Source organism: Pyrus communis, chromosome 11 (genome assembly GCF_963583255.1).
Source record: "Pyrus communis chromosome 11, drPyrComm1.1, whole genome shotgun sequence".
Taxonomy (NCBI): domain Eukaryota; kingdom Viridiplantae; phylum Streptophyta; class Magnoliopsida; order Rosales; family Rosaceae; genus Pyrus; species Pyrus communis.
The window spans coordinates 26839687-26867228 of record NC_084813.1 but is presented as its reverse complement, the minus strand read 5'-3'; the positions used below and the strand labels follow the sequence as shown (position 1 = coordinate 26867228).

The 27542-nt window shown below is 39.2% G+C and overlaps 6 protein-coding genes across 9 annotated transcripts; 2 read left to right on the top strand and 4 right to left on the bottom strand.

The window, feature by feature from the left end:
• The first annotated feature begins 2502 nt into the window (after positions 1-2502).
• LOC137707690 (probable serine/threonine-protein kinase PBL28) lies at positions 2503-6349 on the top strand. 2 transcript variants are annotated; one of them, XM_068446596.1, is made up of 8 exons: positions 2503-3175; positions 3725-3774; positions 3880-4088; positions 4455-4581; positions 4707-4778; positions 4997-5183; positions 5361-5493; positions 5808-6349. In XM_068446596.1, exons 3-8 carry the CDS (start codon positions 3909-3911, stop codon positions 6069-6071), a joined length of 963 nt encoding a protein of 320 aa, XP_068302697.1. In that variant the 5' UTR covers positions 2503-3175; positions 3725-3774; positions 3880-3908; the 3' UTR covers positions 6072-6349. The 2 variants fall into 2 exon arrangements, with proteins under 2 accessions (XP_068302697.1, XP_068302696.1); XM_068446595.1 differs by having other exon boundaries at positions 3557-3774.
• A 975-nt stretch (positions 6350-7324) lies between these two features.
• On the bottom strand, positions 7325-10705 carry LOC137709313 (uncharacterized). The gene is made up of 15 exons (XM_068448398.1): positions 10615-10705; positions 10419-10513; positions 10159-10272; positions 9913-10017; positions 9709-9780; positions 9493-9605; positions 9169-9285; positions 8879-8947; positions 8690-8777; positions 8547-8618; positions 8330-8430; positions 8107-8224; positions 7956-8015; positions 7717-7827; positions 7325-7641 (listed from the first exon to the last, which is right to left on the bottom strand). The coding sequence occupies exons 1-15, from the start codon at positions 10703-10705 to the stop codon at positions 7528-7530; spliced, it is 1440 nt and encodes a 479-aa protein (XP_068304499.1). The 3' UTR covers positions 7325-7527.
• Positions 10706-11826: 1121 nt separating this feature from the next.
• On the bottom strand, positions 11827-17686 carry LOC137707689 (uncharacterized). Of its 2 annotated transcripts, none has more exons than XM_068446592.1 (10): positions 17442-17686; positions 16384-16789; positions 16157-16293; positions 15588-15701; positions 15396-15479; positions 15025-15192; positions 14617-14773; positions 13908-14068; positions 13695-13821; positions 11827-13536 (listed from the first exon to the last, which is right to left on the bottom strand). In XM_068446592.1, exons 2-10 carry the CDS (start codon positions 16699-16701, stop codon positions 12196-12198), a joined length of 2607 nt encoding a protein of 868 aa, XP_068302693.1. In that variant the 5' UTR covers positions 16702-16789; positions 17442-17686; the 3' UTR covers positions 11827-12195. The 2 variants fall into 2 exon arrangements, with proteins under 2 accessions (XP_068302693.1, XP_068302695.1); XM_068446594.1 differs by having other exon boundaries at positions 16384-16758.
• Positions 17687-21636: 3950 nt separating this feature from the next.
• On the bottom strand, positions 21637-22597 carry LOC137708787 (N-alpha-acetyltransferase MAK3-like). The gene is made up of 2 exons (XM_068447938.1): positions 22133-22597; positions 21637-22025 (listed from the first exon to the last, which is right to left on the bottom strand). The coding sequence occupies exons 1-2, from the start codon at positions 22550-22552 to the stop codon at positions 21813-21815; spliced, it is 633 nt and encodes a 210-aa protein (XP_068304039.1). The 5' UTR covers positions 22553-22597; the 3' UTR covers positions 21637-21812.
• Positions 22598-23526: 929 nt separating this feature from the next.
• On the top strand, positions 23527-25319 carry LOC137707570 (cytochrome b-c1 complex subunit Rieske-4, mitochondrial-like). The gene is made up of 2 exons (XM_068446467.1): positions 23527-23882; positions 24388-25319. Exons 1-2 carry the CDS (start codon positions 23702-23704, stop codon positions 25029-25031), a joined length of 825 nt encoding a protein of 274 aa, XP_068302568.1. The 5' UTR covers positions 23527-23701; the 3' UTR covers positions 25032-25319.
• Positions 25320-25667: 348 nt separating this feature from the next.
• Positions 25668-27379, bottom strand: LOC137708154 (protein COFACTOR ASSEMBLY OF COMPLEX C SUBUNIT B CCB1, chloroplastic-like). 2 transcript variants are annotated; one of them, XM_068447162.1, is made up of 4 exons: positions 26843-27375; positions 26632-26750; positions 26172-26324; positions 25668-26055 (listed from the first exon to the last, which is right to left on the bottom strand). In XM_068447162.1, the coding sequence occupies exons 1-4, from the start codon at positions 27251-27253 to the stop codon at positions 25869-25871; spliced, it is 870 nt and encodes a 289-aa protein (XP_068303263.1). In that variant the 5' UTR covers positions 27254-27375; the 3' UTR covers positions 25668-25868. The 2 variants fall into 2 exon arrangements, with proteins under 2 accessions (XP_068303263.1, XP_068303264.1); XM_068447163.1 differs by lacking the exon at positions 26172-26324 and having other exon boundaries at positions 26843-27379.
• Positions 27380-27542: the final 163 nt, after the last annotated feature.

Here is a 27542-nt window from a genome sequence, read left to right as displayed (position 1 = left end):
GAGCATGAATGATATACCCTTGAGCATGATTGGCATATCTATACATACGTATATATGTTTATTTTCTAGGAAGTATACAGGTTTTACGGCGAGGGGTTAGATTGTATTTTGCTAAATGGTTTTAAAAGAGCTTTGTTTTTGCCCACTCACGCTTTTGTTTTGCGCCCCTCCAGGTTCTAGTTGCTTAGCCGTTGCGGTGGTTTCCCTTGAGAGCTTTTCGGCGTTCTGACAGACACTCCCCATTGTAGGGTCGCCTTCGGGCGTACTACTGTTGTTGTTTCATTTGGACTGCTATAGACCTGCTCTGAATTTGTATCGCACTAACTAACACTTATTTTAGTACTTGTATGCTAGTTTTTAATTATTTGTACTTTTATATTACTACTTATTAGCTTCCGCACGTGCACATGGCTACGTCACCTTTGTGTGACGGCCAGCACGCTCCGATCTCGGTCGGGGTGTGTCACACGACACATGACAATTGCCCCCATTCAAATCAGAAGGGTAATTACTCATCTCAAAAATTTCATTATTAGAAAGTTGCCAATTATAAAATTAAAATTTAGAAGGAAAATTGATTAATTACAAAAATTTATGAGGTAATCAGTTAAAATTAAAATTTAAGAAAAAATTAGAAACTTCTTAAAAATTCAAAGAGAAAATCGACAAATACACCTTATTTTAATTTCCTGTGTCCGTATCCTTATTTATAAAAAAAAATCTGTGTCAGCGTGTTATGTCGTGTTCAAGTAACATGATATGCGAAATGTTTTCCCCTTTTACCAAAAAATGAACATAACATTGAACTTATTTCTATTCTAGCTGTCTAGTCTTTTAACCTACTCTCACTCTCTAGTAACATATACATATGTCTACCTCGGGAAGGGCTGAAAACAGAACAAGGTAGACTTGACACTTGCCTTTATTCTAGTCAGACTGTTGTATGATATCCAATGTTGACAGCTTACCATTTCACATTAAATTTCTCCCCAAATTTTATATGGCTCTGCAACCTCCATAGTTGAATTCGATCATATGTGGAACGGAGTGGAACATTGATCATTGAATCTATGTTGTTCAATTCTCCGCAAACTGCTGCTGCACAGTAAAATATGTTTGAATCAAATTTTAATGAGCTTTTAGTGGTATTTCTTTTCATAACGTTAGAAGAGAAGTCAAATTTAAATATACAAATATTAGTATAATTATGAGAAACACGAGAAAGAAATACCAAAATAAAAAAATAAAATAAACTCAATGGTTGCAATTAGTAGGAAATTATTGAACACCCAAATAATTTTAGACGTTTACATTAATAACTAGTTAGGTTTTTTTCTGTTTGGTACATATCATCATTATTTATCTAATATCATTCTTCCCGCTTTGCTTTGGTGTCGCATAACATTTGCAGTCGTGGATGTTATTAAACAAGTTACATTCCAATCATACTCATCAGATTCATACTATAAAATCCAAAAGCGCCGAATTTTTTTTGTTTTGGTTGTTTGTTCAAGAGCCAAGAAAAAAGAAACAATGAAACATGTTAGTTTCTCATGCAAACAACTCTGCCTGGTTTTTAAATATTGTTGTTATTATTATTTGTTAGCAATCATCAATCATCATCGTGGTGGTGGTAATAATATGATAAGAGGAGGAATAAGAATCCTTTCAACGAGCTTATTACATGACATGAGCAAAAGGATTTAAAGAACCAATGGTGAAAAAGGCAGGAGAGAGAGAGTGAGAGCGCCGTAGAGGTCACTTTGCTTATTATGGTTTGTATATAATATATGCATTTAGTCAATAGTTTAATGTCTTATTTAATTGCTCAGTAGGAGCCATGTCAACATAGCTGATAGCTGGGCGGCCCAACTCCCATCTCTCTCTCTCTCTGTCTCTCTCTCTCTCTCCGTCTCTTTTTATATTCTTTGTTGAATGCTTTTATACACAAAAACAGAAAAAGAGATATATATGAGTATACGTATTACACTAATGTATATGTGTCTAAAATTTGCTGTCAAGCTGGGCTTGTATTGTTCTCGTCTTTCTATATTTTTTTGTGCAATCAAGTTTTTAGGTTAATTGTGCATTATTACGTGTTTAATTTTTTTAAGTCGTTGTAGTGTGTAATTGACTTGGATAAAATGGCGAGCTTAACGCAGGAGTACAGTTTTTTTGTTGTGCCGCTAGTCCCACCAGTGGTGTAAAGTACTGTAATGTAATTTGAAGAGATGTGTTTAGACTTGGAGCCAGCCAAAGATGTCCTGTATTGGTATCTGCTGTACACGACACAAAACAAGACCCCTCCCTCTCAGAGTTCCCAACTTGCATAGTTGCATTAGCAGACAACTTATATTTATTCTGCTTTACAGCCCACACAAAAAAGAAAAAAAGAAAAAAACACTAAATTCAATTATTATTTTTTCCTTTTTGAAAAAAAAGAAAGATAGAATATAAATACACAGAGACTGACTGACACGCACTCTGTCTGTCTCTCTCTTATTCTGGTTCATACTTGATCCATATGCCTTTATTGTATTGTTTTGGTGCTCGGGAATAAACGTTTGGTGGGTTGATTGCAATTGCCTGGGGTGGGGTGGGTTTTCTGTCGGTCTCTTTGATTGATTGAACTAGAGTCTACAACTATAATTATACATCCATCATCATCAAAATTCAAGGGAGAGAGAGAGAATATAATTTGTATTTAATTTGGTTTGTTATGTTAGTATACGATGAGTTTGTACTGATCAAGTTGAATTTGGGTGGTTTGGTAGAGGGAGTGAGGGAGAAGTAGCAGTACAAGTGTTGTCGGCGCAAGGTCACTTTCTGTCGCCATTGTCTGTATCCAACGATGATATTGATATTTGAATGTTTGATTGCATTTCCCTTTAATATCCAAATTACAACCCGAATTGATGCTTCTCCGCTTGCCGTCTCTTCTCCTCTTCTCTTTACATTTTGATTTCCACCTGCATATTCTTCCATTCATTCATTCCTTCATTCAAACGTGCCTCTTTTCTTACTGTAATTATACATCCTGCCTGCAACTTTTTATGCCATGAAATTTCAATTGGATTTGGGTGGCAATTGCCTTTGTTGTTGTTGTTGTATTGGCAAATGAAGTTCGAGTTTTTAGACATCCGGCTGCCTTCCTTCTCTGGGACTGGGACTACAGGTATATCTTGTTACTACCATTTCTGTTTGTGTTCATCTGCATTTAAATCAAATAAATTGTTTATATGGCCTTATTGATATACTGCTACTCAGTTGGCATTTTAAAGGCTCTGACTTTGATTTCTAATGATTTAAAGTTTCCAACTTTCAAGTCTGATTTGCTTTTTCCAAAAGACTGCTTTTGCCTGGCACCCTTGATTCTCAATCCTGGTCTCACAACTTGCTGCCCAACTTGTTTTCTAGATATCTAATTGTGGACCAATGATAAGGATACAGGAATTGAAAAGAAATAGATAGATCTGATGGATTTAAATTCACTTGCTTTCTATGGACACCTTCTGTAGATTATCATCTTCTACTTTTTGTATCCTCTGTATTCCAGGTTCAATGTATGATAATTCGTTTTACAACAATACTACCCCGCATAGTTGAAGTGGTTCCCATACCAAATGTCAGCGTCTCTTGCAGCAATATTTGGAGGTGCTGCAGGAGCCGTGGCTTTGGTGGGGATAAGTATCTTACTCATATGGTTCTGTATATTTCGCAATAGGAGTGTTTCAAGAACTTCTGAAACGGGTTCTTCTGATCCTTCTGTTCAAGGTGATTCTCATCAGTCTTATGTCATATATATTTTCTTCCTAGGGGAAACACACTTAGTGTAGTGTAAAGAACAACCTTTTGATTATCTGTTTTGATAACTCGCAGTGGGAAGACATGGTGGGGTTGAGTTGTCAATGCGAGAAACAAGGCGTTTTCAGATGGAAGAACTGTCTCTGGCCACCAAAAATTTCAGTGACAAAAATTTGATTGGGCAAGGGAAATTTGGGGAGGTGTATATGGGATTTCTCCAGGATGGGATGCTCGTAGCCATCAAAAAGCGACCTGGAACAGCTAGTCAGGAATTTATCAATGAGGTAATGATCGCTGTCCTAACCTTACAAGGTCTCTTGATGGATTACGGTTTTCTTCTTTAATGGCATTCGAGTATTATATATGATTTTGAGTTTGTTTTAAAGTGTCAGGGGTTTGCATTGACTTACATATATATATTTGAAAAGTGACTACTATATGCTGTTTGAACAAAAACATAAGAAAAAAAAACTCCTAGTACAAGTCGTAAAATTTGAATGAGATTTTTCTTTTGAAGCTTCATTTTTCTTCCTTACCAACTTGGATGGACTGGTATATGCTTTAGTTTTTTCTCTCTTTGAATTCCTATTTGTGTTTTTGCATTGAACATTGTATCATGGTTGATCTAACTGGACTGAATATTATATCAGGTACACTATCTCTCGGCTATTCAGCATCGGAATATTGTTACTCTTTTGGGTTACTGCCAAGAAAATAATCTACAGTTTCTTGTGTACGAGTACATTCATAGTGGAAGTGTTTCCAGTCACTTGTACGGTAACTCTCTATCCAGCCCCCATTTTTTAATTCTTGAGTCAAAATTATACCCTTTTGTTTTTGCAATTGTTGCATCTATAATGCCTAAATTTGAGCATACGGAGTTTTTCAATTTTTTTTTGCAGGCACTGGTCAGCATTCACGTGAAAAGCTAGAATTCAAGAATCGTCTAACAATAGCTCAAGGGGCCGCTAAAGGTGATCATCTGCAAAATCAGTGAGCATTTGTGGCTTTCCTGGTATCAGGTTTTCATCTCTTTAGACAAAATATCCGAATATGAGTATTGGTCCCTCAAATTCTTTTGTCAGCAACTGTAAGACTTTCAGTTGTTTCAAAGTTCCAGCTTCTTTTTGTGAGAAGTCTGGAAGCAACGCTCTCCTATTTGTCAGCACTCATTCACCTGCTCTGGTTGCAGGTTTGGCTCATCTTCACTCTCTGAGTCCCCGTCTGGTGCACAAGGATTTTAAGACAGCCAATGTTCTCGTAGATGAAAACTTCATAGCTAAGGTTGCAGATGCAGGAATTCGCAATTTCCTGGGAAGAGTTGATATTGCAGGCTCGTCTTCTCAAGTGACTGCTGATGAGATGTTCCTTGCTCCAGAGTAATAGTTTCTCCCTCTCTCTTTGTTTTTGTTTTTGTTTCTCTTTTTGTTGGATAAGGTTGGGGGAGGGGGGTGTCGAAGGTTATTGCTCTTTTGGTTCTCGATGTTTCATATAACCTTCAAGTGACTGCTGAGAATAGTTATCATTCTTAGTCAAATTTCCGTTTGATTTTGCAGGGTCAGAGAGTTCAGACGATTTTCAGAAAAAAGTGACGTATATAGTTTTGGTGTATTCCTTCTGGAGTTAGTGAGTGGGCGAGAGGCTAGAGATTTTGCATCTTCTGACTCAACCCAGAACATGGTTGAATGGGTATGTGCTTGTCTCATTGCAAATGTTGGTACAATGTTGGAATGCATTAGTCATGTCATCCTATATGTGCATTCAAATGTTTGCTTATATTAGTTTCTCTTCTCTAGATCATTCTTGAAGGACCGGGGATGGTACACTAAAAAGTAAAAACTTGCCGCGGTGAATGTTACTGTTTATAATATGATAGTTAAAAGTTTAATTGCTACAACTTGCCAACATCACTGTTGAATCTTGAATGCGTTGGTAATTTCTTGTTAACGTGTGAAAATCTTAAACTAAAGTTGTCTATTATTGTTGTTGGGTCTTGTATAAAGGTGCAAAATATTCAAGAGGGCAGCAATGTATCGTGCATCATCGATGAGAGGTTGGGGAATAGCTTCACAGGAGAAGCTATGGAAGGGTTGATACAGTTGATAATGCGATGTGTGGAAGCTTCAAGTGAGAGGCGACCGGGCATGAGCCATGTGGTAATGGAGCTGGACCGGATAGTTGAGAAAGAGATGAGCTTGACAACAATCATGGGGGAAGGAACCTCTACGGTGATCCCGGGAAGTCAGTTATTTAAAGCAACAAAATAAAAGACGGCATCGCATACCCCAAAATTTTCAGTGTGTGATATTTGTGAAATAGTTTTTTTTTTTTTATTGTTCGTCTTTGAAAAGAAAAAGGAAATTGTTTTACTTTTTTTGGTTTCCTTTACTTGGTGAAACATGAAAGAAGAAGAGAAGAGAAAAGAAGGGAAGAGAAGTGGAGAGGAGATATATCAGGTGGTGTTTGATAAGTGTATAAAGAAAGAAGGGGTGTTTTGATAAAAATGTAAGGAAGTGTTGTTAATATAAATTGGAATTTCGATGGAGTTGTTTTGGTTTGGCATTTAATTTTGGAAGAGACAAAAGCGTAGTCATGTATGTGTAAGACCGTCATGAGAGACTTATGAGTGACTGAATTAGAAATTGCGATTCCTTTCATTTCGTACTCTCTAAATATTATTGTAATAGAGTGGAAAGGATAGGAGAGGAGAGGATGCTGCAAATGCAAATGTCTCTCCGAAATCGTCGTCGTCGTTGTAGTTGCCCTCCTCCTTCTCATCACCTACAGCACCTCCCAATGGCAGTATTCATCCTCATCCACCTCCCCCATCGCAAGGTACTGCTCCGGCTTTGCCATTCGCTTTCTCAGTGCAATTTTAACAATTTGGTAAATGAATTCGATTTGGTGGACAATTTCAGGAGCAACGAGCTCGGAGGCGTCGCCCTCCACCATTCTCATCCACGAGTACACCCGCGCCGTCCGAAGCCAATCCTACAATGAGATTTGGTCCAAGGTTCAGCTCCATGACCATGATCAGCTGCAGCTGCAGGAGGACGACGACAATTCGCGCCACCACCAGTCAGAGGCAGCAGCAGCTTCTGTTGGGGCAAGTGCTTCAGTCCAACTGAGAGTGCGTCCAAGGGGCGCTTCGCCTCGCCAAGCCCAGCACCCTCACTCGCCTAGCATGCAACTACTTTGACCAGAGCGAGAACTCCACCCAAGCCTGCCTGCTGCTCCTCCACCGCAGCGTTTATTGGAAGAAAACGTCAAGTTTGATGCAGTCATCCGGTTGATGTGAATGCTTACTGTACCCGAAACCTCACCAGGAAAATGCTTGAAATTCAAATAGGATGTTGGGAATTTCGTTGTGGCTGTGACCAAATGACTGTCTAATATTTGTGAATTGATGACTTGATCTTTCTCAAAGTAAAGTCCACTCTAATCTCAAGATCAACTTACAATCAAAGCTTGTCATGTTCTGTCAAGTGGTTGCTTGCTTGGAATATTTGCAATATTATTATTAACACCACCTCTCAACATGCCTTCTATATTTAGTTTTTACTTGAACCAAAAAGTATTTTAAAGAAAAGAAATGATGATCTAGGACAGTATCCCATTTATTATTAACAAACTGTGACTAGGAATTCCAAACAAGGAAACAAATTTAATGGAGTTAAAAATGACAAACACATATGAGTTTTGAGTTGTCTGCAGCACAAAATATCAAGCATTGGCCGTGAAGTCTTGTTTTGCCTTAAGAACAACCTCCTCTGTGGTGGTGCCAATGATCTCGTTCGCACGTTTCAGCCCTACGCAGTTATATCGTCCAAGGGTATCCTAATTCATTCATAGCCATACGTAATTAATTAGAACGAGTCAGTAATAGTACTAATGTTTCATCATAAGCCTTACCCGAGTTACAATTCCCAATTTCTCCAACTTCTGAACTGCATCGTCCACATCAAAATTACAGTCGTCGTTAAACTGTTCTTTGATCAGTTCCTCACACCACTTATCCAGATCCTACAACACATACATATATATTAGACTTCAATTCACCTTTACTACTACAGCAGTGTTACTTCTGCATATTACATATTTGTTGCAATATTATTATGATAGGAAGAGATCCAGGAGGAGATATATCATACTAGTGCGGTAGCTTTCCCTTGTTCCATTAATATGTAAAAAGCAATTATCACCTCCTTCACCTGCAAATACATTCAACAAGAATTTGTTACTGCACCAATGAAAAAAAAACATTAATGTCCAACCAAAATTCATCCGAAAGTAGCGGCTTACTTCCTGTTGGATCACATCATCGCACAAGTGAAGGAGAGTACCCCGTCCGCTATCCAATTGTTTTTCGTACATGGACTGTGTTATCAAGTTCTGATACTGAGCCAAGTTCTGCTGATAACTACACGTATGGTCATGCGGATGCATATTATTGGAATTGAAAGAAAACGTGCCAACCCAAGCAACCAATTTGAGGAAATATGAATATTAGAACAACAGAATTAACCTGAAGTATGTCTTAGCAAAGTAACCAATCACAGTGGAAATAATCGCAAACATGACCCAAACATCAATTTTAGGCATTTCGATCGAAGTAACAACTGCAACCTGCAGTAAACCAACACATGGTGATTAGGATTAAGCTGTATTTTCACAAGATTAAAAAAAATGACAAGATTACAGTGCACCAACACAAACTTTATTGCTGCTATCAAGAAACTGACCAGCCCTACTACAGCAGAGCCAACGAACGTGAGCCAATCCATTGGAGTTAATCCCGGGTTCTTCTTCTCAGGCTGTGAAAAGGCCAAAGGTTTCAATTTATATACTCGGGTCATCTTTTGAAGAGAGAGAGAGAGAGACTCACAAGAACAATCTCCATATCAGCCATTGGAATGTTTTTGAAATGTTTAACATATATTCCCCGCTCTGCATTATCTTCGGTACTTGCTCGCCTGAAAAGTCATAATTCTTCTTGTCAATAAATTACTTTTTCAAGGTCCTTTCGAAAAAGTTTATGCAAAAGAAGATAGTTCATAAAAAAGAAAAGCAGTACCTGTAAACAACAATAATCCTATCAAAAGTTGGCTCTTGGATTGTGTTCTTGCACAGCAAATTTTGAATGCTGAAGGACACACAGCATATATTTGTCATGAAGTGGAGATAATCAACATCAGATTGAAACGAAGGCATGCTTGCAGGAAAGTTAAAGGAAACGTCTCCAGTTATTTGTATATCCATGTCGAATGCACATGGAATCATTTTTTTTTTTTTTTTTGTTAAAAACATTGTAGCTGCTGTTGTATTTTGCCAAATGAAGGGAAGAAGGCATGTATAAAAGTCAACCTCAGTTCCATTTTTTCAAGACGGATTCGTTCAACAAACAAGTCCTCTTCGTCAAGGAGGTTAATATTCTTCTTCTTGCGCTGTGCCTTTTTCTTTTTCGAAAAGAACTTGTCCATCCTGCAAGAACAAAATAATCAACAAGATTCTATCTGCACAATGACGTTTCGAATTTATACTTGGTCAAGTGACTTGAAGTTGTTCAAGTATGTTAGATTAAGATTATTAATCATAACTAGTTTCCAAGCTACAAATACGAATATTCCATCCAGAAATTTAGAAGAATGACAGACAACAGGCAAAATTTAAAGCAAACAAGCAACTTACTTGGTTAGTCGTAAAAGATATTTCCAGCAACGTGCAATGATAATGTCCACTTTCTCCATGATAAAGTAATCTGCCGTCTTATCAAGCCCAATGCCGCGTCGGAAGATGACGTACTGAAGCAAGACAACATCAAATGAGGATGTATATAAACACCCACTCGAATTTTAGGAAGGGATTTGAAACTTGCAGAAGTTTGTTTGCAGTATTTGAAAATACCTTATCAGCAAAATCTGGAATGTTTGGGCAAGGATGCGTGTCAAAGTATTTCCTCAAAAGTTTATTGTCAAGCTATATAACATATTGGGATCAGCAAGCAAACGTGAGGATCGCATCCCATAAAAACCAAAGTTCCACTGAAGCAATATTGCTGAACTGAAACTAGTGACGGAGGGAATACATTTTGATGAGTACGATACAAACCTTAGATTCATCAACAACGATGGGAAGATTTAGAAGATACTGCCCCGACTGTGCAACCTCAACTTCTTCGTTAGTTGCAATCTTGAAATTACTCTTTTCCATCACCTGTATCATATCAAAACTAAAAGGAGTATAGAAATGAAGATTTCCTGTTTCTTTTTCTCTTGTTTATTTTAGTTGTATGGGGCGGCGGGTGTATAGAAATGAAAACAAGAAGAAGAAGGGGAAGCAGCCATAGAATAGAACCTGAAACAAGTACTTGAGGAAGTTCTGTTCAAGTACATCAACTTCTTGAGGAGAAAGCTTCTGCTGCTCCAATTTCTGACTCCCGTGGACAGGATCAAACAGGGAGTATAGTTGCTGTGTTTATAGAATAGACAAATATTCTATGTCAAACAAAACTTAATAAGATATCGGAAATAAATGAATAATTGAAATGCCTAAATAATATCTGGAAAAAGGTGAAAAGATGATCCGCAGCATAGCATATTTTCGCATATGCATACCATCAAATCCTCAAATTGAAGAAGATACCAAGCCCGAATTGTGTACTCGACTCTCTTGCAGAGCTTGAGAAACTCAGCACGATCAGAACTTTCCTCTAGAGAATATTTGAGAACCAGGTTCGATCCAGTTAGCAAAACTATGAAGACAGACAATGGCAATGGCATGATTAGATGATTACAAGTACAAAGTACAAACCGATGAGGTTAGCCAAGGTCATGATGAGTTTGGGCTTGAGAACTTGAATGGCGGATTCACGCTCTAACCGAATCACCTCATTCTTCCCCATTTTGATTTTGTATTTCCTCTTCTTGTTGGGCCGTTGGCTTTGAGATTAATTCAACTCAGTTGTATTTGCAAACAATGGAAGTCTTGTATGTAGCTCTGTACGTGTAAGTCTTAGCCTAACTAATTCAATGCATGCATTTAAGGGAAGGGAAGGGAAGAGAAAAGGAGTAGGTAGGGACGATATTAGAAATCCAAGTGTAACAGCCGCCACATTTTTCTCCTCATTGACGACTGACGACCCTGTAAACATTTCCCTTCCTACAATAGTGTGTCTTTAAAGTCTCAAGTCTGATCTGGGATTCTGGGGGATCCCCGTTCTTTTAGTATCTCTCCTCTCTTCTGCTCCACCTCCGCTTTATCCTCTTCTCTTCTTGTATCTAGCGGCCCTACACTTTTAATAAAATCATAACTTATAACTGCAATTTTCAAACCACAAAGATAAATAAATAAATACGCATAATTTTGAGGTTAATGCAGGTTTATTTTTTCGACTCTTTTTTGTTTGTTTGGAGGGGGTTGTTAATTTTCAGCATGGAGTCACTGGATTTAGGTGCTGTGCTAACATATGCATGCTGACTCTTTTTTTTCCGGCATGTTTCGTGTTCTCTCCAAACAATAAAAACAAAAAAAATTCCATCTTTCTCGTCACAATTGTCTTTCATTTTGTCTGTTTATGTTTCAATTCACATAGACCTTTTTTTTTTTGTTTGGAATTGGAATTCATGATGACGTTTTTTGTTATAGTAAAATTAGCAAATAAAATCATTAGGCGTCCGCGGGGAATCAATCCTCTAATTCAATTCATACGGACCCGTCTACACCTCCTCAAGTCTTTCTGTAAAATAAGGTAGTCTTTCTGTAAAATAAGGTTGCTGCTGGTGTTATAAACAGCGTCACCCCAGAAAGCACCACCTACCTACGAGGCTACGAGACTCGTGTTTGATCATCTCAGTGGATGATAATGGTGACGGGGCATACTCAAACAGAAACGCTGAAACACTAACCTCGAAAGACGATAATGGTAAAAGCGTTCAACATTTCATGAGAGGAAGAGAGTTTGGAAATGCCAGCCAACAACCAAAACCACGATATGCTAGTATTCAAGAGAGAGAGAGAGAGATAGAGAGAGAGAGAGAGAGAGAGCCTTGATTATTCTAAAAAGCATTTGCCTCTACAGAAAACTTTAAAACCCTCCAAATACTATTCAACGATATTTCTCCAGAAACAGAGAATAAGACGAAAAAATAATCCCAACTATCTAACAGACAAATTAGAGATGCCTGGAACTGTCCAATAATCCCAGGTCTCCCCCTACCCCTGCCTGCTGCTATCTGCCTCTGCCCCATCTAACATATTATATATACATGATGCTGAGTTGGCCCTTGTATAGGTATGTACAAAAACCTATCTCCAACTCTGCACTTCCATCTACTCTCACCCTCACTTGTCAACTCACATTTCCCGTTTACGTTACCATGCTAGAAAATTGTCTTACGGGTTCCACGACCTCAAGAATGGTTTCCCCATAGGATCACGTAAACCAGAGTTCTGATGCGGTAAATTCATCCATTGGATATCATCATGCATCATGGGAGTGGCCGCTTCCCGCCCACCCAAGTAATCCAGTTCATGACCTGCTTGTGGTACAACATTTCCGATCCTCGGAGTGGCCCCACCCACAGTTCCATAGCTCCTAGAGGAAAAAAACTGCTCGGTGGAGGCCACGTGCTGATAAGGGCTACTTGATCGCAATTGGTTACAATGGGATAGAACACTGAATAAGCTTTGATCTGCATTCGTTCCATTCCCAATGGTCTGACTCGTGACACTAGTACCACCTGACACCGACCATCCACCATGCACTTGATGCTCACCAGAAAACCAATTATGACTCAACATTTCTCCACCATTTAAGTGAGACTGTAGAGGTCTTGGCATGCGAACACTATTGACAGCCCAATCCTGCACATCGACTGCAGCCGGATGTTCCGGCCTCGAATTTAAATATCCACCTCCATCAGAGTAAACGTTCTCAGATAATCTTGGTTGCATGTAAACCTCGCTCTCTCTCTTCTGCCCTTGCTCCAGAGGCAGTGACTGGTGTTGCTGCTCTTCAAAATGCACTGGAAACCGACCCATAAACACATTGGCTGGTGTCCAGAAATCCAACCCTGTCTGTTTCTTCTCAGTATTGTAAGATAGCATGCTCTGGCCCTTAAAGAGAGATTGAAGCAATTCATTTCGATCTTGGTTTTGGTAAGAACTGAAGGAACCATTCTCCGATTGTATGTGCAATAAATCTTTCCCACTGTCTCCTACAGGCAAGTCAGACTCCATAGCAACTAAGTGTGTCTGTTGAACTTCATTAACTTGTAGATGTGCGAGCGATAATTCACTGGCAGATGAATATGCATGACTTGTGGTAGAATCAAAGTAAGAATGTGGCACATTAACTGCCTTCCAGGCATCTCCACTAGCACATAATTGTGCTCCCTGACTTACCGCAGTATCTGCAGTATTCAGATACTCTGCGTAATCAGGTACATTTGGAGGAGAATGATCCGATTCTATAATGATATGCTTTTCTGAATCATTATCTGACTCTGTACTGAAATGTTCATATAAATCTATATCTGCGGGGTTGCACTCATGACCGCCAGTAAGCTTCTCTCGAGAATTGTCTTCTTCCATGTCTGTGGGGTTGTACTCATCACCCTGTGGGAAACTGGGTACAGACCTTTCATCATCTTCCATGGGAGATTGACGCTTTGTTGCTTCAATAGCTATCTTATCTTGAAGCACGCTTTCAAGGTTGTGATCACCTTCGTCATCCTGAACATCCCATCACAAACAAGGCCATAAAATATCATACAACAATAGAGACTCTGGTTCATTAAGAAATGGATGGCTACCAACCAGGCTGATAAAAATACATCGGCTCAACCAGGGGAAAAAAAAAAAAGGAGGGGAGATAAAGGCAGAATCAAAACCTCTATCAGGGGCTTTAGCCTCCTTTTCATGTCCTTCTCCAAAGAGTTTGTCATTTGCAGTCTCTGTAAATGCATTTCGATCCAGTTTGCATAAGCTGCCGGGATATCTTTAATAGCCAATTGCAACCTGTATCAACAAGACTATATTTTGAGGAGGCAGACAATGAAATGTTTCTCCAAAGAATTAAAATATATATTTCACACGACACTAACCAGTGCTGATGCAACTTCTTCTGTTCTTCTTCCAAAAAGACTTCATATGGTTGTACATCAAAGCTATCAAGGTTACCTAATATCCGGTTGAGAGACCTGGACTGAATGCTTTTGCCAGACTGCTTCAGTCTCTTAACAATTTCGTACTGCTTCTTGCTAATCTGAAATAGTTAAAGCGCACATTCAGCAAGAGCCTCACTAAAATTAGAATGTTCAATATCATGACCCAAAGGAACAAGTATACAGCAAAAAGATGGCTCTGTGTGTAGAGAGAGAGACATAGAGAGAGGAGTGTCTCGTCTATATGTTGGTTTAAGGGTGTAAATATCTGCTTTCTCAAAAAATATAGAAAAAAATTAAGGATGTAAATATCTGCTAGTTGGCATCAGTTACGTAAAATTAAAACCCATTAAAATAAACAACTGAAAGGCACTGACTTCCAAACATAATTGTGTTCAAATCCTAACACCGGAATATTGTGAAAGAACTTTTTTCTAGTTGATTTGACTTATTTGTCCTACTTAATGAGAAAATTAGGACAATTCTGAGTCTCTGCTCAGAAGCCATTAAGGTGTCTCTGGCCATTGAAGTTTAACACGAGAACACTGATCCTAAAACCCAAGCCTGAGAGGTGACTGATTAGGTTACCCAGGCTTACATAATCCATCTCAAAATTTTCTTGTTTCAGAATTACCAAATGAACACCAACCTTAACATATGACATGTATTTAGCACCATCGCTACTGTAGTTATTGCGCTTGTGTAGATTGTCTCCTTTTTTGGATCTTCCTCCCGCATTATGTGCCCCATCTGGTGTAACCAATAAATTTCTACCTTTGTCCTTTAGGAAGCCTTTCTCACGGATCCTGACACAATAGAAACTCATAGATCTCACGCCGTCCAAAGTAAATTTCTACCTACTGTAGATATTGCGCTTGTATAGATCTAATGCCATCCAAAGTAAATTGATAGATAAATGTAACAAAATCATCATAGAAGTGTCAACTAAACATACGGTAAGTAGACATAGCCAGGTATGTTTATAATTTAAGAAAACTAAAATGAACCTGGAGCACATAGGCACTCTGGTATGACTAAACGTGGAAAGCTGAACTACCTGTTCCGAAAATCTCCTCCTTTGTTCACTGAGGAAATCTGGTTATCACTACTGCATGCTTTCTCCCAAGAACAAGATTCAGATGTAATTATGGCATTTTCCTCAAGATCATGCGATCTGGATTCATTTGCATGTGAAAAAATTTGTTTCTCAACATCATTTCTTAACCTGCATAAAGTATAACCCATGAGAATATCACCCAAGGGCTTCAAGCAGTCTGAACAAATGACTCAATGAAAGGAAAAACACAATTTGAAGAAGAATTTCTCCTCCTTATTAAATGGTACTCGGATGAGCATCAAAGGGAAGGTTTGCCATTCATTAAGCTCATAATTATGAGATTAAAAAAAAAAAACACAGTGAGCATCAACCTCCACATATTCTGCACAATTTCCTGTTCAGGATCCTTACAGCTTGCGCATCTCTCCTTCAACTTCTGTAAATATGCAATCATACTGCCACAAAACAATAAAAAAGATTGTGACGGTATGTTTTAGCGAAAAAGAGCCTTTCAAAAACAGTATTATATGTATTATACAAAAAAGTGGAAAAACTTCACGTACTCATTATGATACATCTGCAACTCATTGTAGAATGTTTTCTTATCATTCTTTAGACATTGTTCCCTACGAAGTATGGCATCAGGATGGAAATCACCTGAGCAAAGTGAAGCACCCCTGAAAGCATGTATTTCAGTTAAAATCATTGGTACACTATGGACTTAAATTAATAATGACAAAGAAGCTACTTTTGAAAACTCACAATGCTACAAGAACTTCTTTCTTTTCTTTCATGTTAGAAATTAGAATCATCTAAAAGTGATACCTAGTACATGCACAGAAACAGTGTTTGCAAAAAAATAGTAAGAGAAAACAATAGAAAAGTTTCTTGTTTCAAATTTTATTCTCAAGAGACAGAACAGTACAATTGATGTAACAAACTTTTCTTAACCACACGAAACCCATTTTCTTACAAGAAACATGAGCGTGTTGGAAAATTTTGATTAGTCTACAAAAAGCAATATTCAGCACTGCAACATTTATTTAGTCTTAAAAATATAAAAGAAACAAAATCAAGGGAAAAGAGGAGGAAAGGGATTGCATCAATACAAGTATAACATAACAATACGTGCCATTTAAGAAAAGGCCTTCCAAAGTCAAAGCAACCCCCAGCAAGCAATGCTTGCACAACTTCCTCTGCCTCTGCTCCGCTAGGAAGAAACTGCATAAGGTGATTCTTCTCAATCTCAGACAGATGTGTATTCCAAACCTGCATCATTGTTTAAACAAATAGCATATTAGATGCACCAACAACATAAAGTAGATACGCCATTGTGGCTAATCATAAATTAAAAGATACCTCATATGAAAGCACATCTTCCAAATTTTCCAAATCATAGATTCCCTCAGGAACAGCAAAAACATCTGCCAAAGTATTGTGGCTATTGAAAGTGGAATCAACAAACGGCCTCAAAGTTCTCCTACTTATGCCAATTTGATACCTTTTGGCAACTACCATGTTCTGATTCCCATCCCACTCAAGAGAAATATGAGGTTTTATGTTTGAATCATCCTGAAGCAATTCAATATTTTTCTTTTTTGCTTTGTGTTGCTCCCTGGAATTGCAACTGGCAATGATAACACCATTTAGTCGCTTTCTCCGCTGATCAGCCGCCATTGGCACAAGATGTCAAACGAAGCTCCGTCAAAGCATTATACCTTCATACATTATTACCTGTAACACATGTCGTCATTTTTAATGCAACCTGAGATCAAAATCAAATAACAAACCATTTATAATCCATGGCTACAAAATGCCTCATAACTCAACTCAAACTGTAACCCAAAACACATGGTGAACAAAATCAATGCAACTAACTGGACTGGAGTGAGTCTATCAGTTTGAACTGAGTACTTGTTTTGTTTGGTAAATTGTAAGGCACTTCAAGGGAGTAAGCTACACTATAAAGATAGAGTCAACATCCAAATTCAATTTATTTATGGAAAATTCAATGGCATTTACCTGAACAATTTAATCCCTCAAATGCGAATCAAACACCCTCGGATTGTACCAAATTAAAACAAAACAAACAGTTAAATTGAAAAGATTAAAAATTGCATGCATTTGAAATAAAGAAAACTGAAATACCATAAAAAGATTAAAAATTGAAAGCTACAACAGCAACTTATGAATGAAAGTCGCAATCCCCAAACACCCATACAAATTCGCTGACGATTGGAAACCCACTTAGGAATCAAATTGGCAGTGAGAACCAACTCGATATCAAAAATTAAAGAATAAAAGGGATAAAATATACAAGAAACGGCATTCATATGCCTCGTGTTGAAATTGAAATCCGGAAGCCTAGACAATGGAAGGCGTAACTTAACAGGAAAAAGAAAAGAAAAGGACAATACCTGAAATATCTGGTGATTAGGCCTCGAACAGAAAGCTAAGAATTAGAGTTGCCAAGGTTTGCGTTGCAGTAAGAAACCCAAAAAAATGGGGAATTTTGCCCTAAGAAAACCCAATTAAATGTGGAGAGAGGAGGAGCGTTTCGTATTATCGGATGGGGTTTAGGAGTTGGAAGAGAGACGGACACCTACAGAGCATGGGAGAGCGAGCAAGAGAGAGATGAGACGAGTGTGTGTGGCTTCGGGGAACCGTTAATTTAACATTGAATGGTTCATTCGCGCGCTCGGGCGCGGCGCGGCTCAAGTCTCAGCTTCTACGCCTGCTCGGAGGCTGCGTTCACCTGGCATTCGTGTCGTGTTTTTCATGTTTGTATCGTTTTCGTGTCATATCTAATATCTTAACGGGTAGTGTTATGTAACACCTATTAAAATAAACGGATAAAATGACCCAATCCGAAATCGACCCGATAATATTAACATGTAATATAACCGGACTCGTTATCCGTTAACGAAAATATATTTTAAACCAATAAATAATCAAATGAAAAACATAATACTAATAAATATATACATACCGTATTGTCACATCCAAAACATAAAAACACAATTTTCTTTTAAGTATATTTTCGCTTACCTAAATTGATCAAATGGTAAAATTGAAAAATATTGGAATAGAGAATGGGTTTTTTGTCCAAAAAAGTTCTAATAATATAAATGAAATAGAATCCAACGGTACAGATTTACTCTCATTTATCTTACGGCTGTTATTTAAATAAAGTCTTTAATAGTTTTTTAATTAATGTAGAAGTGTAAAAAAATATAGAAAAAATATATAAACGCTCGTAATGACAAGCTTTGCAACTTTCATAAAGAACTTAACTTCGAAATTCGCCACTATAATCATATAAATCAGAGATCAAAATTTAACCGTTAATTGTTGTTTACATTTACATTTCATTGTTCTCATCAAATTTTGCTTTTTCAGATTTTCGGTCACATCCCAGCCCATGCCCCCACCACATCCTAGGCTCACCTCCGCCATAGCACGATATTGCCCGCTTTGGGCCCCGACTACACCCTTACGGTTTTGTTTTTGGGAACTCACACGAGAACTTCCTAGTGGGTCACCCATCCTAGGAATGCTTTCACGCGAACTCGCTTAACTTCTGAGTTCCGATGGAACCCGAAGCCAGTGAGCTCTCAAAATGCCTCGTACTAGGTAGAGATAGGAATATACATATAAGGCTTAAAGGATCCACTTCCCTGGGCGATGTGAGATGTTACAATCCACCTCCCTTAGGGGCCCAATGTCCTTGTTGGCACACTTCCAGCCAGGGATTAGCTCTGATACCAAATTGTCACATCTTTGCTCGGGCCCCACCACATCCTAGGCTCGCCTCTGCCGTAGCACGATATTGTCCGCTTTGGCGTCGACCACACCCTCACGGTTTTGTTTCTGGGAACTCACACGAGAACTTCCCAGTGGGTCACCCATTCTAGGAATGCTCTCGCGCGAACTCGCTTAACTTCGGAGTTTCGATGGAACCCGAAGCCAGTGACCTCCCAAAAAGCCTCGTGCTAGGTAGAGATAAGAATATACATATAAGGCTTAAAGAATCCACTCTCCTTATCTTACGGCTATTATTTAAGTAAAGTCTTTAATAGTTTTTTAATTAAAGTAGAAGTGTAAAAAATATATATAAACGCTCGTAATGACAAGTTTTGCAACTTTCATAAAGAGCTTAACTTCGAAATTCGCCACTATAATCATATAAATCATAGATCAAAATTTAACTGTTGATTGTTGTTTATATTTACGTTTCATTGTTCTCATCAAATTTTGCTTTTTCAGATTTTCGGTCACATCCCAGCCCATGCCCCTACCACATCTTGGGCTTGCCTCCGCCATACCACGATATTGTCCGCTTTGGGCCCTGACCACACCCTCACGGTTTTGTTTCTGGGAACTCACACGAGAACTTCCTAGTGGGTCACCCATCCTAAGAATGCTCTTACGCGAACTCGCTTAACTTCTGAGTTCCGATGAAACCCGAAGCCAGTGAGCTCCCAAAATGCCTCGTGCTAGGTAGAGATGAGAATATACATATAAGGCTTAAAGGATCCACTCCCCTGGGCGATGTGAGATGTTACAATCCACATCCCTTAGGGCCCCGACGTCTTCGTTGGCACACTTCCAGCCAGGGATTGGCTTTGATACCAAATTGTCACATCCTGGCTCAGGCCCCCATCACATCCTAGGCTCACCTCCGCCGTAGCACGATATTGTCCGCTTTGGCCCCGACCACACCCTTACGGTTTTGTTTCTGGGAACTCACACGAGAACTTCCCAATGGATCACCCATCCTGGGAATGCTCTCGCGCGAACTAGCTTAACTTCGGAGTTTCGATGGAACCCGAAGCCAGTGACCTCCCAAAATGTCTCGTGCTAGGTAGAGATGAGAATATACATATAAGGCTTAAAGAATCCACTCCCCTAGGTGATGTGGGATGTTACATTTTCTTTTTTGAAAACATGATCTATTAGAGGATGCAAGAAGATAAACAGTTTGGATTGTTGATATTATATTCAGAGTTTTACGATTAGTGAAATTATTGTTTGATGTTTATAAAGTTCCTACAAACTATATGACATCGACTCATATTTCAGTTAACCATAAATATCGAAACGTGATATCAAAAATATGAACCGTTCATTTTCTTACATCCGCCAGATGATCATGTTTTCAAAAAAGAAAATTTTAAAAATGAAATTCAGTAAGAAGAATAAAGCGTAAATGACAATCGACGATTAAATATAAATTTAAGGTTTATGGATTATAGTGTTGGATTTCGAAGTTGACCCCTTCATGAAAGCTATAAAGATTGTCACTATGAGTGATTGTATATTTTTTTTACATTTTTTACACTTCTACAATAATTATTATTAATTTTATTAATTTTTCCCTCAAATAAAAAACATTATTCATGAGGGTTTGGACGTCGATCCCTCCCTTATCCTGATTTCAGATTTGGAAATTTCTTTTAACCCTAGTATCTCTACACCGGACCTATAAAATTTAAGTTTCACCAAAACCCGACCATGGTAAATCTTAACGAGACAAAACTAATAGTCTAAGTAGAAAATGTGAGTTAATGTAACAAGTCAATACTTAACATCTTGAGGATATAAGTGGTAGAAAATGCACACAAGGGTATGACCATTTTGATGTGAGTGTCTCGTCAAAACCTTGTTGGGTTAGCAAAAATCTACCAAAAAAAAAAAAAAAAAAAAAAGTTATGCATGCTATGCCTCGGGCAAACTTATGAAAAGTTGACTTTGGCAATGACTTCATGAAGAGTTCGGCAATGTTGTTTTGGAATAAGATTAGCTTGAGTTCAATTATTCTAATGCTTTTGCTAATGCGATGCAGAGGTAATAAGCTTGGTCTTGACTTTGTTGATGTATTCTTGCTTGGTCTCCTCAATACATTCAACATTATCTTCAAAGATCGTCGTTGGGACTTAATGATGGATGAAAAACCACATGTACATTGAATATGCTCAACAATGTCTATTTTGTGAACATTGTGAGGTGTAGTGAGCTTGGCACGATTTGAAGATTAATATTATGATATCCCTAACGATAAAGATATAATCGTATGGTAATGTGTCTGACACTAAGTTGTTTTCGTTTAATTATGAGTTGGACCTTCTTAATGGTATCTATACTGCTACCACCATTGCAAGATTCGTATTCCAGACAGATGGTTTTTAAAGGGAAGTAGTCTACCCAGTTTTGTCCCCATAATCTCTGTTTTCTACTTTGATGTTCAGATGGTATGTCGTTTTCTTATTGTTTCCCCTACCATTACAACACAGTGGAAAGGTTTGAGATCCGCATGGACTGTTATCCTCTTACCATTGAAATCCATTAAAGGCTTGAAAGAAACAAGTGATCCCTGGAGGGCGCCGCGACTTCTTTGGGGAAGGGCTTAGCAAAGCAGAGGTAACATTTTCTCCAATGCAATGCAGGTGGATCGTCTGAGTTGTTTGTTTTCTACTCGGCCGTCCGACCCTCGGCTACCTCATTCTTTACAGCAGCAGATTGGGTGAAAGTCGCAGCCGAGAGGCCGGACTACAGACATACTCAAACGCAACCTGGTAAAGGTAGCTATATGGATGAATATTACAAGTTCGATCAGTGTAATCTATCTTGCTGTTTTCAACTAAATTCTCAAGCTCTGAATTGTTTGATCAAGTAGAAAATTGGTGGGAAGAACAAGTGAATCGAATTTGAGTGCACACACATTACAAGAAAAGCTTGTTGAATCTCTTGAATCTCATCGGGTGAAAAGGTAAAGCTGCGAGCCAAAGTCAATCTTCCATGGGCAATGGCATGGCCATGTTGTCATTATTAGCCTGGGATTGGGAAGGAAGAGAGTAAAGAGGGCGGGGAAACAGCAGCTTCAGACGAAAAGCATCCACCCCGTTCAAGTAGTACCGGAATAGCCTCTTTGCCCGTATAAATCCAAGACGCCCGTACAGCGCCAGAGCTCCTTTATTTGTCACTTCTGCCTCCAGCGTTACCTGAATCCAATCCAATCCAATCAATCAAGTCATTCATTCGTGACAACGGCGGCCAGGCTAGGGCTCCAAAAACAGATTGATTTTATTTTACGAAAACAGAGAGATACCTCTTCGCAGCCAGATTCCTTCATGACTTGAATAGATCTGGTGACTAGTTGGGTGGCGATGCCTTTGCCTCTGTACGGCTTGATGACGACGAGCATGGCGATGTACCCTCTGTAGGTGTTGCGGTGCTCCCCCATCTTACACACCACCGTCCCCACGCACCTGCCTCCGTGGAACGCCATGAAACATAGCTGCGGCCACAGATACACGAAGTACCGATAGGTGAAGATGGAGTACGGCTCGCTCAGTTCTTGGTCCACCAGCCCCATTATTAGAGGCAGGTGCTCTTCTCCTCCATAGCTCACGTACTCTATCTCCGACGCCGCCGCCGACGACAAATTTACCTTCTCAATCTCACCCCCTCCTCCTCCGCCGCCGCCGCTTTCTTCTTTCTCTTTCTTACTGATTCCTTCCAATTCCATCACTCACTCTTTCTTCTGTGTTTCTTTTTGTTGTCCCCTTTCTGTGTTGAGAGATTTTGTGCGTGTGGGACTCGACGCTATTTAGACGACGCCGACGACAAAGCAAATGGACTGGACTGGATTGGCCTGGCCAAACCTTTTAGGATGTAGGCTCATGTTTGAAACCCAACTCTTAGTGCATATATTTCCATGACTGGCCCAATCCAAGTCTTTAGTCCATCATAAGTTTTCACATTTTAGTACAGGGACATATTCGGGACGAATGCACTTATTTAAGTTGCAGTTATTTTTTTCCATGTTGGCTTTATACATGGATAGACATAGTCTGGTAGGTAAAATGAGTTAACTAACGTTATGTAATCCGAAAAAAGCCGAATTATTGTTAACTCTTGTCTCTTTGGAGAGGTTCCGCTTTGGTCTCAGCAGTTATAGCTTCCACAATTTAAACTCTATAATTCACTAATTATTACAATTTAAGAACAGTGACTTAAATTTGTTAAATTTTTTAACAAAATTAGCAAGCTTTGAGCCAATGCGATGTGTTTTAGACTTGTTAGATGTCTAATTTACCCTTGCACTTGGCATTCTTGTCCGCTAATTTTATTAACAAAAATTTGACTAAATGATTTTATTGTCTTTAAATTGTAAGAACCAGGAATGTATATAAGTTAAACTTAAATATATGAAACTTGTAAATGAGAGGTTTTAAGTTTGATTATTGTCAAAAGCGAATTTGTACCATATTATTGCTAGTATATTATGAAACTTAATCTACTTTACACTTAAAAGGTAAAAATATCGTTTTAAAAAAAAAAAAAAAATATTTAGTGTTAATAAAAAATTTTAACTAAAATTTGGCATACAAAAGAAAAAGATGAATGGGATTCTGACGTGCCAAAATCACGGCCACCAGCTAAATATAAATATATCGATAACACGGTCATTTCCCTATTGTTCCAAATTCCCATCACAAAGGGAAAATCTGGTTTGCCCATTTTATCCCTATCCTGCTCTCTTGTGCCCGTCTTTCTTTACGGGCAGCATCTGTATAGCAGCGAAACCCGAAGGCCATTTCGCAGCGTAACAGTCGTAAACCTCAAAACTCAGAAGAATAGTTACAAAAAGAAGAAAAATAAAAAGGAAAACAATATGTTGAGGGTTGCGGCGAGGAGGCTCTGTTCTGTGTCCGTGTCGCCATGGAGGTCCAACCTAGCCGCCACCGGCACTGCCTCCTCCTCTATCCTGTCTCGAAATCTCATCGACGGCCATGACTCCTCCGATGAGCTCAGATCCGCCTATTTCACCCCTGACTTCTATCTTCCGTCCAGAGGTTAGGGTTCCCCTCATTTCTCTCCCTCTTTCGTGGCTACTGGTTATTTAGGGTTTTTTCCCCCAAAATTATCGGCAGGAATTTCATCAGAATTTATCGCTGATTTGTGGGAATGGGTGATTATTGATCTTGATATTGTGTTTGCGCGTATTATCTTTATGAGCTGATCAATGAATATTTTAGTTTAGTTTAAATTTAGCTCCCATTGATGGTGAATTTAACTTTGGTACCGTAATAATGCTGTATATTTGTGTTAGAAATCTATTTATGCATCCCTTTCACAAATTTCTGTTCTAAATCACGTATTGAAAAATAAAAGAAATAAAAGACCATGAAAAAAAGGTCATGAAGCATCAAGTTGAAGTCTTTAAAGGCTAACTTTTCTAAAGTTCACAGCTTTTAGTAATTATTCAAGTCTATGCAGAATGATGCATGTAGCTCCGTTGGGTCAATCAATGGCTTTTATTTTTATATTGCTTTTGTTCTAATCGATCGATTGCTTCAGGTTTTGTGTCTGGTTCAGTTACCCCGTCCCAGGACAACAATCTAGTTCCAGACGTTCCTCCAACTGTCGCAGCTGTCAAGAATCCTAGTTCAAAGATAGTTTATGATGAGTACAACCATGAGCGTTACCCTCCAGGTGACCCCAGCAAGCGTGCATTTGCCTACTTTGTCCTCACAGGCGGGAGGTTTGTCTATGCTTCTCTGATTCGTCTGCTTATCCTCAAGTTTGTGCTAAGCATGTCAGCCAGTAAGGATGTTCTTGCTATGGCCTCGCTCGAGGTTGATCTCTCCAGCATTGAGCCCGGTTCAACTGTGACTGTTAAGTGGCGTGGAAAGCCAGTCTTCATCAGACGCCGCACTGACGATGATATCAAGCTGGCAAATAGTGTAGATGTTAATTCTCTCCGTGATCCGCAGCAAGATGCTGAGAGGGTTAAAAACCCGGAATGGCTCATTGTTGTGGGAGTTTGCACGCATCTGGGTTGCATTCCCTTGCCTAATGCTGGTGATTTTGGTGGATGGTTTTGTCCATGCCATGGTTCCCACTATGATATTTCTGGAAGGATCCGCAAGGGACCAGCACCATACAATCTGGAGGTACCCACTTATTCATTCTTGGAGGAGAACAAGTTACTGATTGGCTGAAAACCTTGGCCTTGTTCTCTAGCGGACCGGTCGGTTCTGGATGAGTTCTTTTTCATAATCAGATAATGTCGAAGATTTGTTACAAACACTTTTACTTTTACTCTCTTTTCCCCTGTGGGTTGTTTAGAAATAGGGTTTACATATTATGCAACTCTTTCTGGGTGGTGTTGCTATTGATTGTCAATAATTTGCCTTAGCTTTGCTGAGCATCAACTGTACCAAAGGCTCCAAACTTTGCTGAACTGAGGATTCTGTTATTTGAGAATCAAGAAAACTTTATTTATTTTATCTATTGAGGCTTATTATTGTTTTTTACCAAATTGCATTATGGTGCCCTCTACCTCGTTCATTAGATGCTGTGTTTGGATGAGGGATTGCAAAATAATAACTAATAAGGGATACGGGTTACTACGGTACTACGGTAGTAGTATGAATTGTTTTAAAAACATGAGATAAAGGGATTTGTAAATGACTTGTTGGAATGATTATATAGTGCATTTTCAATCCCTCTATCTAATGTTTTCTTGTAGTACATTTCTTACTAATTTAGCCTAAATCCGCGAAGGAGTCGATACTCAAATGCATGATAAGAGTTTGTGACAACCCTGCAAGGGAGCAGAGTTTTGAAGCCAACTGAACCAATCTATTTAGTAGTAGTTTATAGCTATATATATATATATATATATATATATATATATATATAGGTCAAACTGACTGATTGTGTCTACATATCTCAAAATCTTTCAAGGATCTAATACAAGAACAGCTTCATTTCCTAATCTCTTCTCTGACTCTGAGCAAAACATTGAAATTGAATACAGAGATAAAGGTATTTCTTTATCTCTCGAATATGCCCTTAACATACACCATTCCCTTCTCACTCAATTGAAGCTCCTTTCTCATTTGCTCTACTTGCTGGTCATCCCCCTGAACGATGATCTCTGACTGTTCACCATCGTCTATGACCATCATTTTGACCTTGATCTGCTCCTTTCGTGATGCTCGCTTCCAGTAATATGCGCCCCTGTGTTCCATTTTGAAAATATCAGTGCATTTTTAAGTTTTGGAGCACTCGTATGCAATTTGACACAGATAAGTGAATTGGAATTGAAGCGTGTGGGTGCATTTTGCACTACTTACGCCAACGGACTTAAGGTGGTGAGCCAAAACCAGTTATTGCCGAAATCAGGAACAGTTATGGTAAGAACAAGAGCTACGCTTGCAAGGCTGATGCAGGTGCAAAAAGTGAGCAATGCCGCTTGGCCTCGACTTGGAACCATCATGCCTTCAAACCTTCGTAGCAGTCAAAGACAAGACGGAAATATTTGAGCATGTCTATTCACTCACTATTTGGTATAGATATTGTTACAACACCCAACTCCTTGGCAATTTGGCAATGCCAAGCAAACAATAGAAACCACAGTAATATATGCATGTATGATGATGTTAATGGAGAATGCAACACATGGAAATTCCCAAAGAAACATATAACATGTCCATATATAATTGCAGCATCATTCAATGTACATTGAACAAAGAAATGGATGTCAACTTTCAAATTGTGTAAGTTGAAAGTAGGTAAGGTGGAGGTGGGCCTTACGTAATGGTCTCCCCTCGATCAGTGACCACAAAATTGTTGCGAGTGAAAAAAGAGAGGATTTCACCGGCGACTTGGCTTGGTGCCTTCTTCTCTTCACCTACAAACGTCTTCTGCACGACCTGATATCCTCGCGTTTACATATGTTCAGACTCAGTTCAGACGCCCATATTGTTTAAGTGAAAATTGAGGGCATAATTACAATATTACAGACCTTGGATTTAACAGAACGTTTGATGAGGGACCAAAGGCCAGGAACAGAGATGACGAAGAGACCCAGGGATGTGTAGTAACTGGCCAACGAATAACCTACGGCGCCGTCTGCAGCTGCAATCACAAACATGAGGGAGCTGCTGATGCTGCTGCTGGATGCATTGAGTTGCTGCGGTGGTTCCAGTAAGAGAGGTACCAGAGACGACGACGTACTAACAAGAGACTGGTGGAGGGAGCTCATCACCACCTCTCTCTTCTTGTTGGTTCCTGAACTTCCTGATGAACGCTGGCTCAGCCGCCATGGCTGCTGCTGCCTATGCTGGTGGTGGGTTTCGTGGAGTATTTTCAGAGGACGAGAACTGAGAGGATTTGGATGCGGGTGCGGAGGGGATGATAGCACTTTCGCTGCCATTGCTCGCTCGCCCCCTCTCCCTCAAGAAATAAGAGAGAGACAGATGGAGAGAGATAAGGATTGAGTTTTTCTGTTTACTAGCATAGAGACGCCTGGCTCTTCCTGTCCGTGGAGGTCCAACCCCTAAAGTACAGAGTGAAATATGTGAACGTGGTAGACTGACTGACAGCCGAGCCGAGCCAAGCCAAGCCAAGCCAACTGCCGGCTCCCTACGAACGAGATGGATAATGGGCGTGTTGGTGTTTGGGCCTATTCCCTCGTTAATGGCCCAAATCTAAGAGCGAGGCAA

Bases quoted from the DNA above. Each gene is read 5' to 3' on its own strand.
- LOC137707689 (XM_068446592.1), bottom strand. From the start codon at position 16,701: ATGGCGGCTGATCAGCGGAGAAAGCGACTAAATGGTGTTATCATTGCC. The intron at 15,702-16,156 runs GCACGTATTGTT...ACATGCTTTCAG, and splicing joins GGAAGGCCTTTTCTTAAATG to GGGTGCTTCACTTTGCTCAG. The intron at 14,774-15,024 runs GTAGTTCAGCTT...CTATTGTGTCAG, and splicing joins GGAGGAGATTTTCGGAACAG to GATCCGTGAGAAAGGCTTCC.
- LOC137707690 (XM_068446595.1), top strand. From the start codon at position 3,624: ATGTCAGCGTCTCTTGCAGCAATATTTGGAGGTGCTGCAGGAGCCGTG. The intron at 4,089-4,454 runs GTAATGATCGCT...ATATTATATCAG, and splicing joins GTCAGGAATTTATCAATGAG to GTACACTATCTCTCGGCTAT. The intron at 5,184-5,360 runs GTAATAGTTTCT...TTGATTTTGCAG, and splicing joins GAGATGTTCCTTGCTCCAGA to GGTCAGAGAGTTCAGACGAT.
- LOC137708154 (XM_068447162.1), bottom strand. From the start codon at position 27,253: ATGGCAGCGAAAGTGCTATCATCCCCTCCGCACCCGCATCCAAATCCT. The intron at 26,325-26,631 runs GTAAGGCCCACC...ACTGCTACGAAG, and splicing joins GATCGAGGGGAGACCATTAC to GTTTGAAGGCATGATGGTTC. The intron at 26,056-26,171 runs GTAAGTAGTGCA...AATGGAACACAG, and splicing joins ACCACCTTAAGTCCGTTGGC to GGGCGCATATTACTGGAAGC.
- LOC137709313 (XM_068448398.1), bottom strand. From the start codon at position 10,705: ATGGGGAAGAATGAGGTGATTCGGTTAGAGCGTGAATCCGCCATTCAA. The intron at 8,619-8,689 runs GTGAGTCTCTCT...GCCTTTTCACAG, and splicing joins CTGATATGGAGATTGTTCTT to CCTGAGAAGAAGAACCCGGG. The intron at 7,642-7,716 runs GTAAGGCTTATG...TGAATGAATTAG, and splicing joins AATTGGGAATTGTAACTCGG to GATACCCTTGGACGATATAA.
- LOC137707570 (XM_068446467.1), top strand. From the start codon at position 23,702: ATGTTGAGGGTTGCGGCGAGGAGGCTCTGTTCTGTGTCCGTGTCGCCA. The intron at 23,883-24,387 runs GTTAGGGTTCCC...CGATTGCTTCAG, and splicing joins CTTCTATCTTCCGTCCAGAG to GTTTTGTGTCTGGTTCAGTT.
- LOC137708787 (XM_068447938.1), bottom strand. From the start codon at position 22,552: ATGGAATTGGAAGGAATCAGTAAGAAAGAGAAAGAAGAAAGCGGCGGC. The intron at 22,026-22,132 runs GTATCTCTCTGT...GATTGGATTCAG, and splicing joins AGGAATCTGGCTGCGAAGAG to GTAACGCTGGAGGCAGAAGT.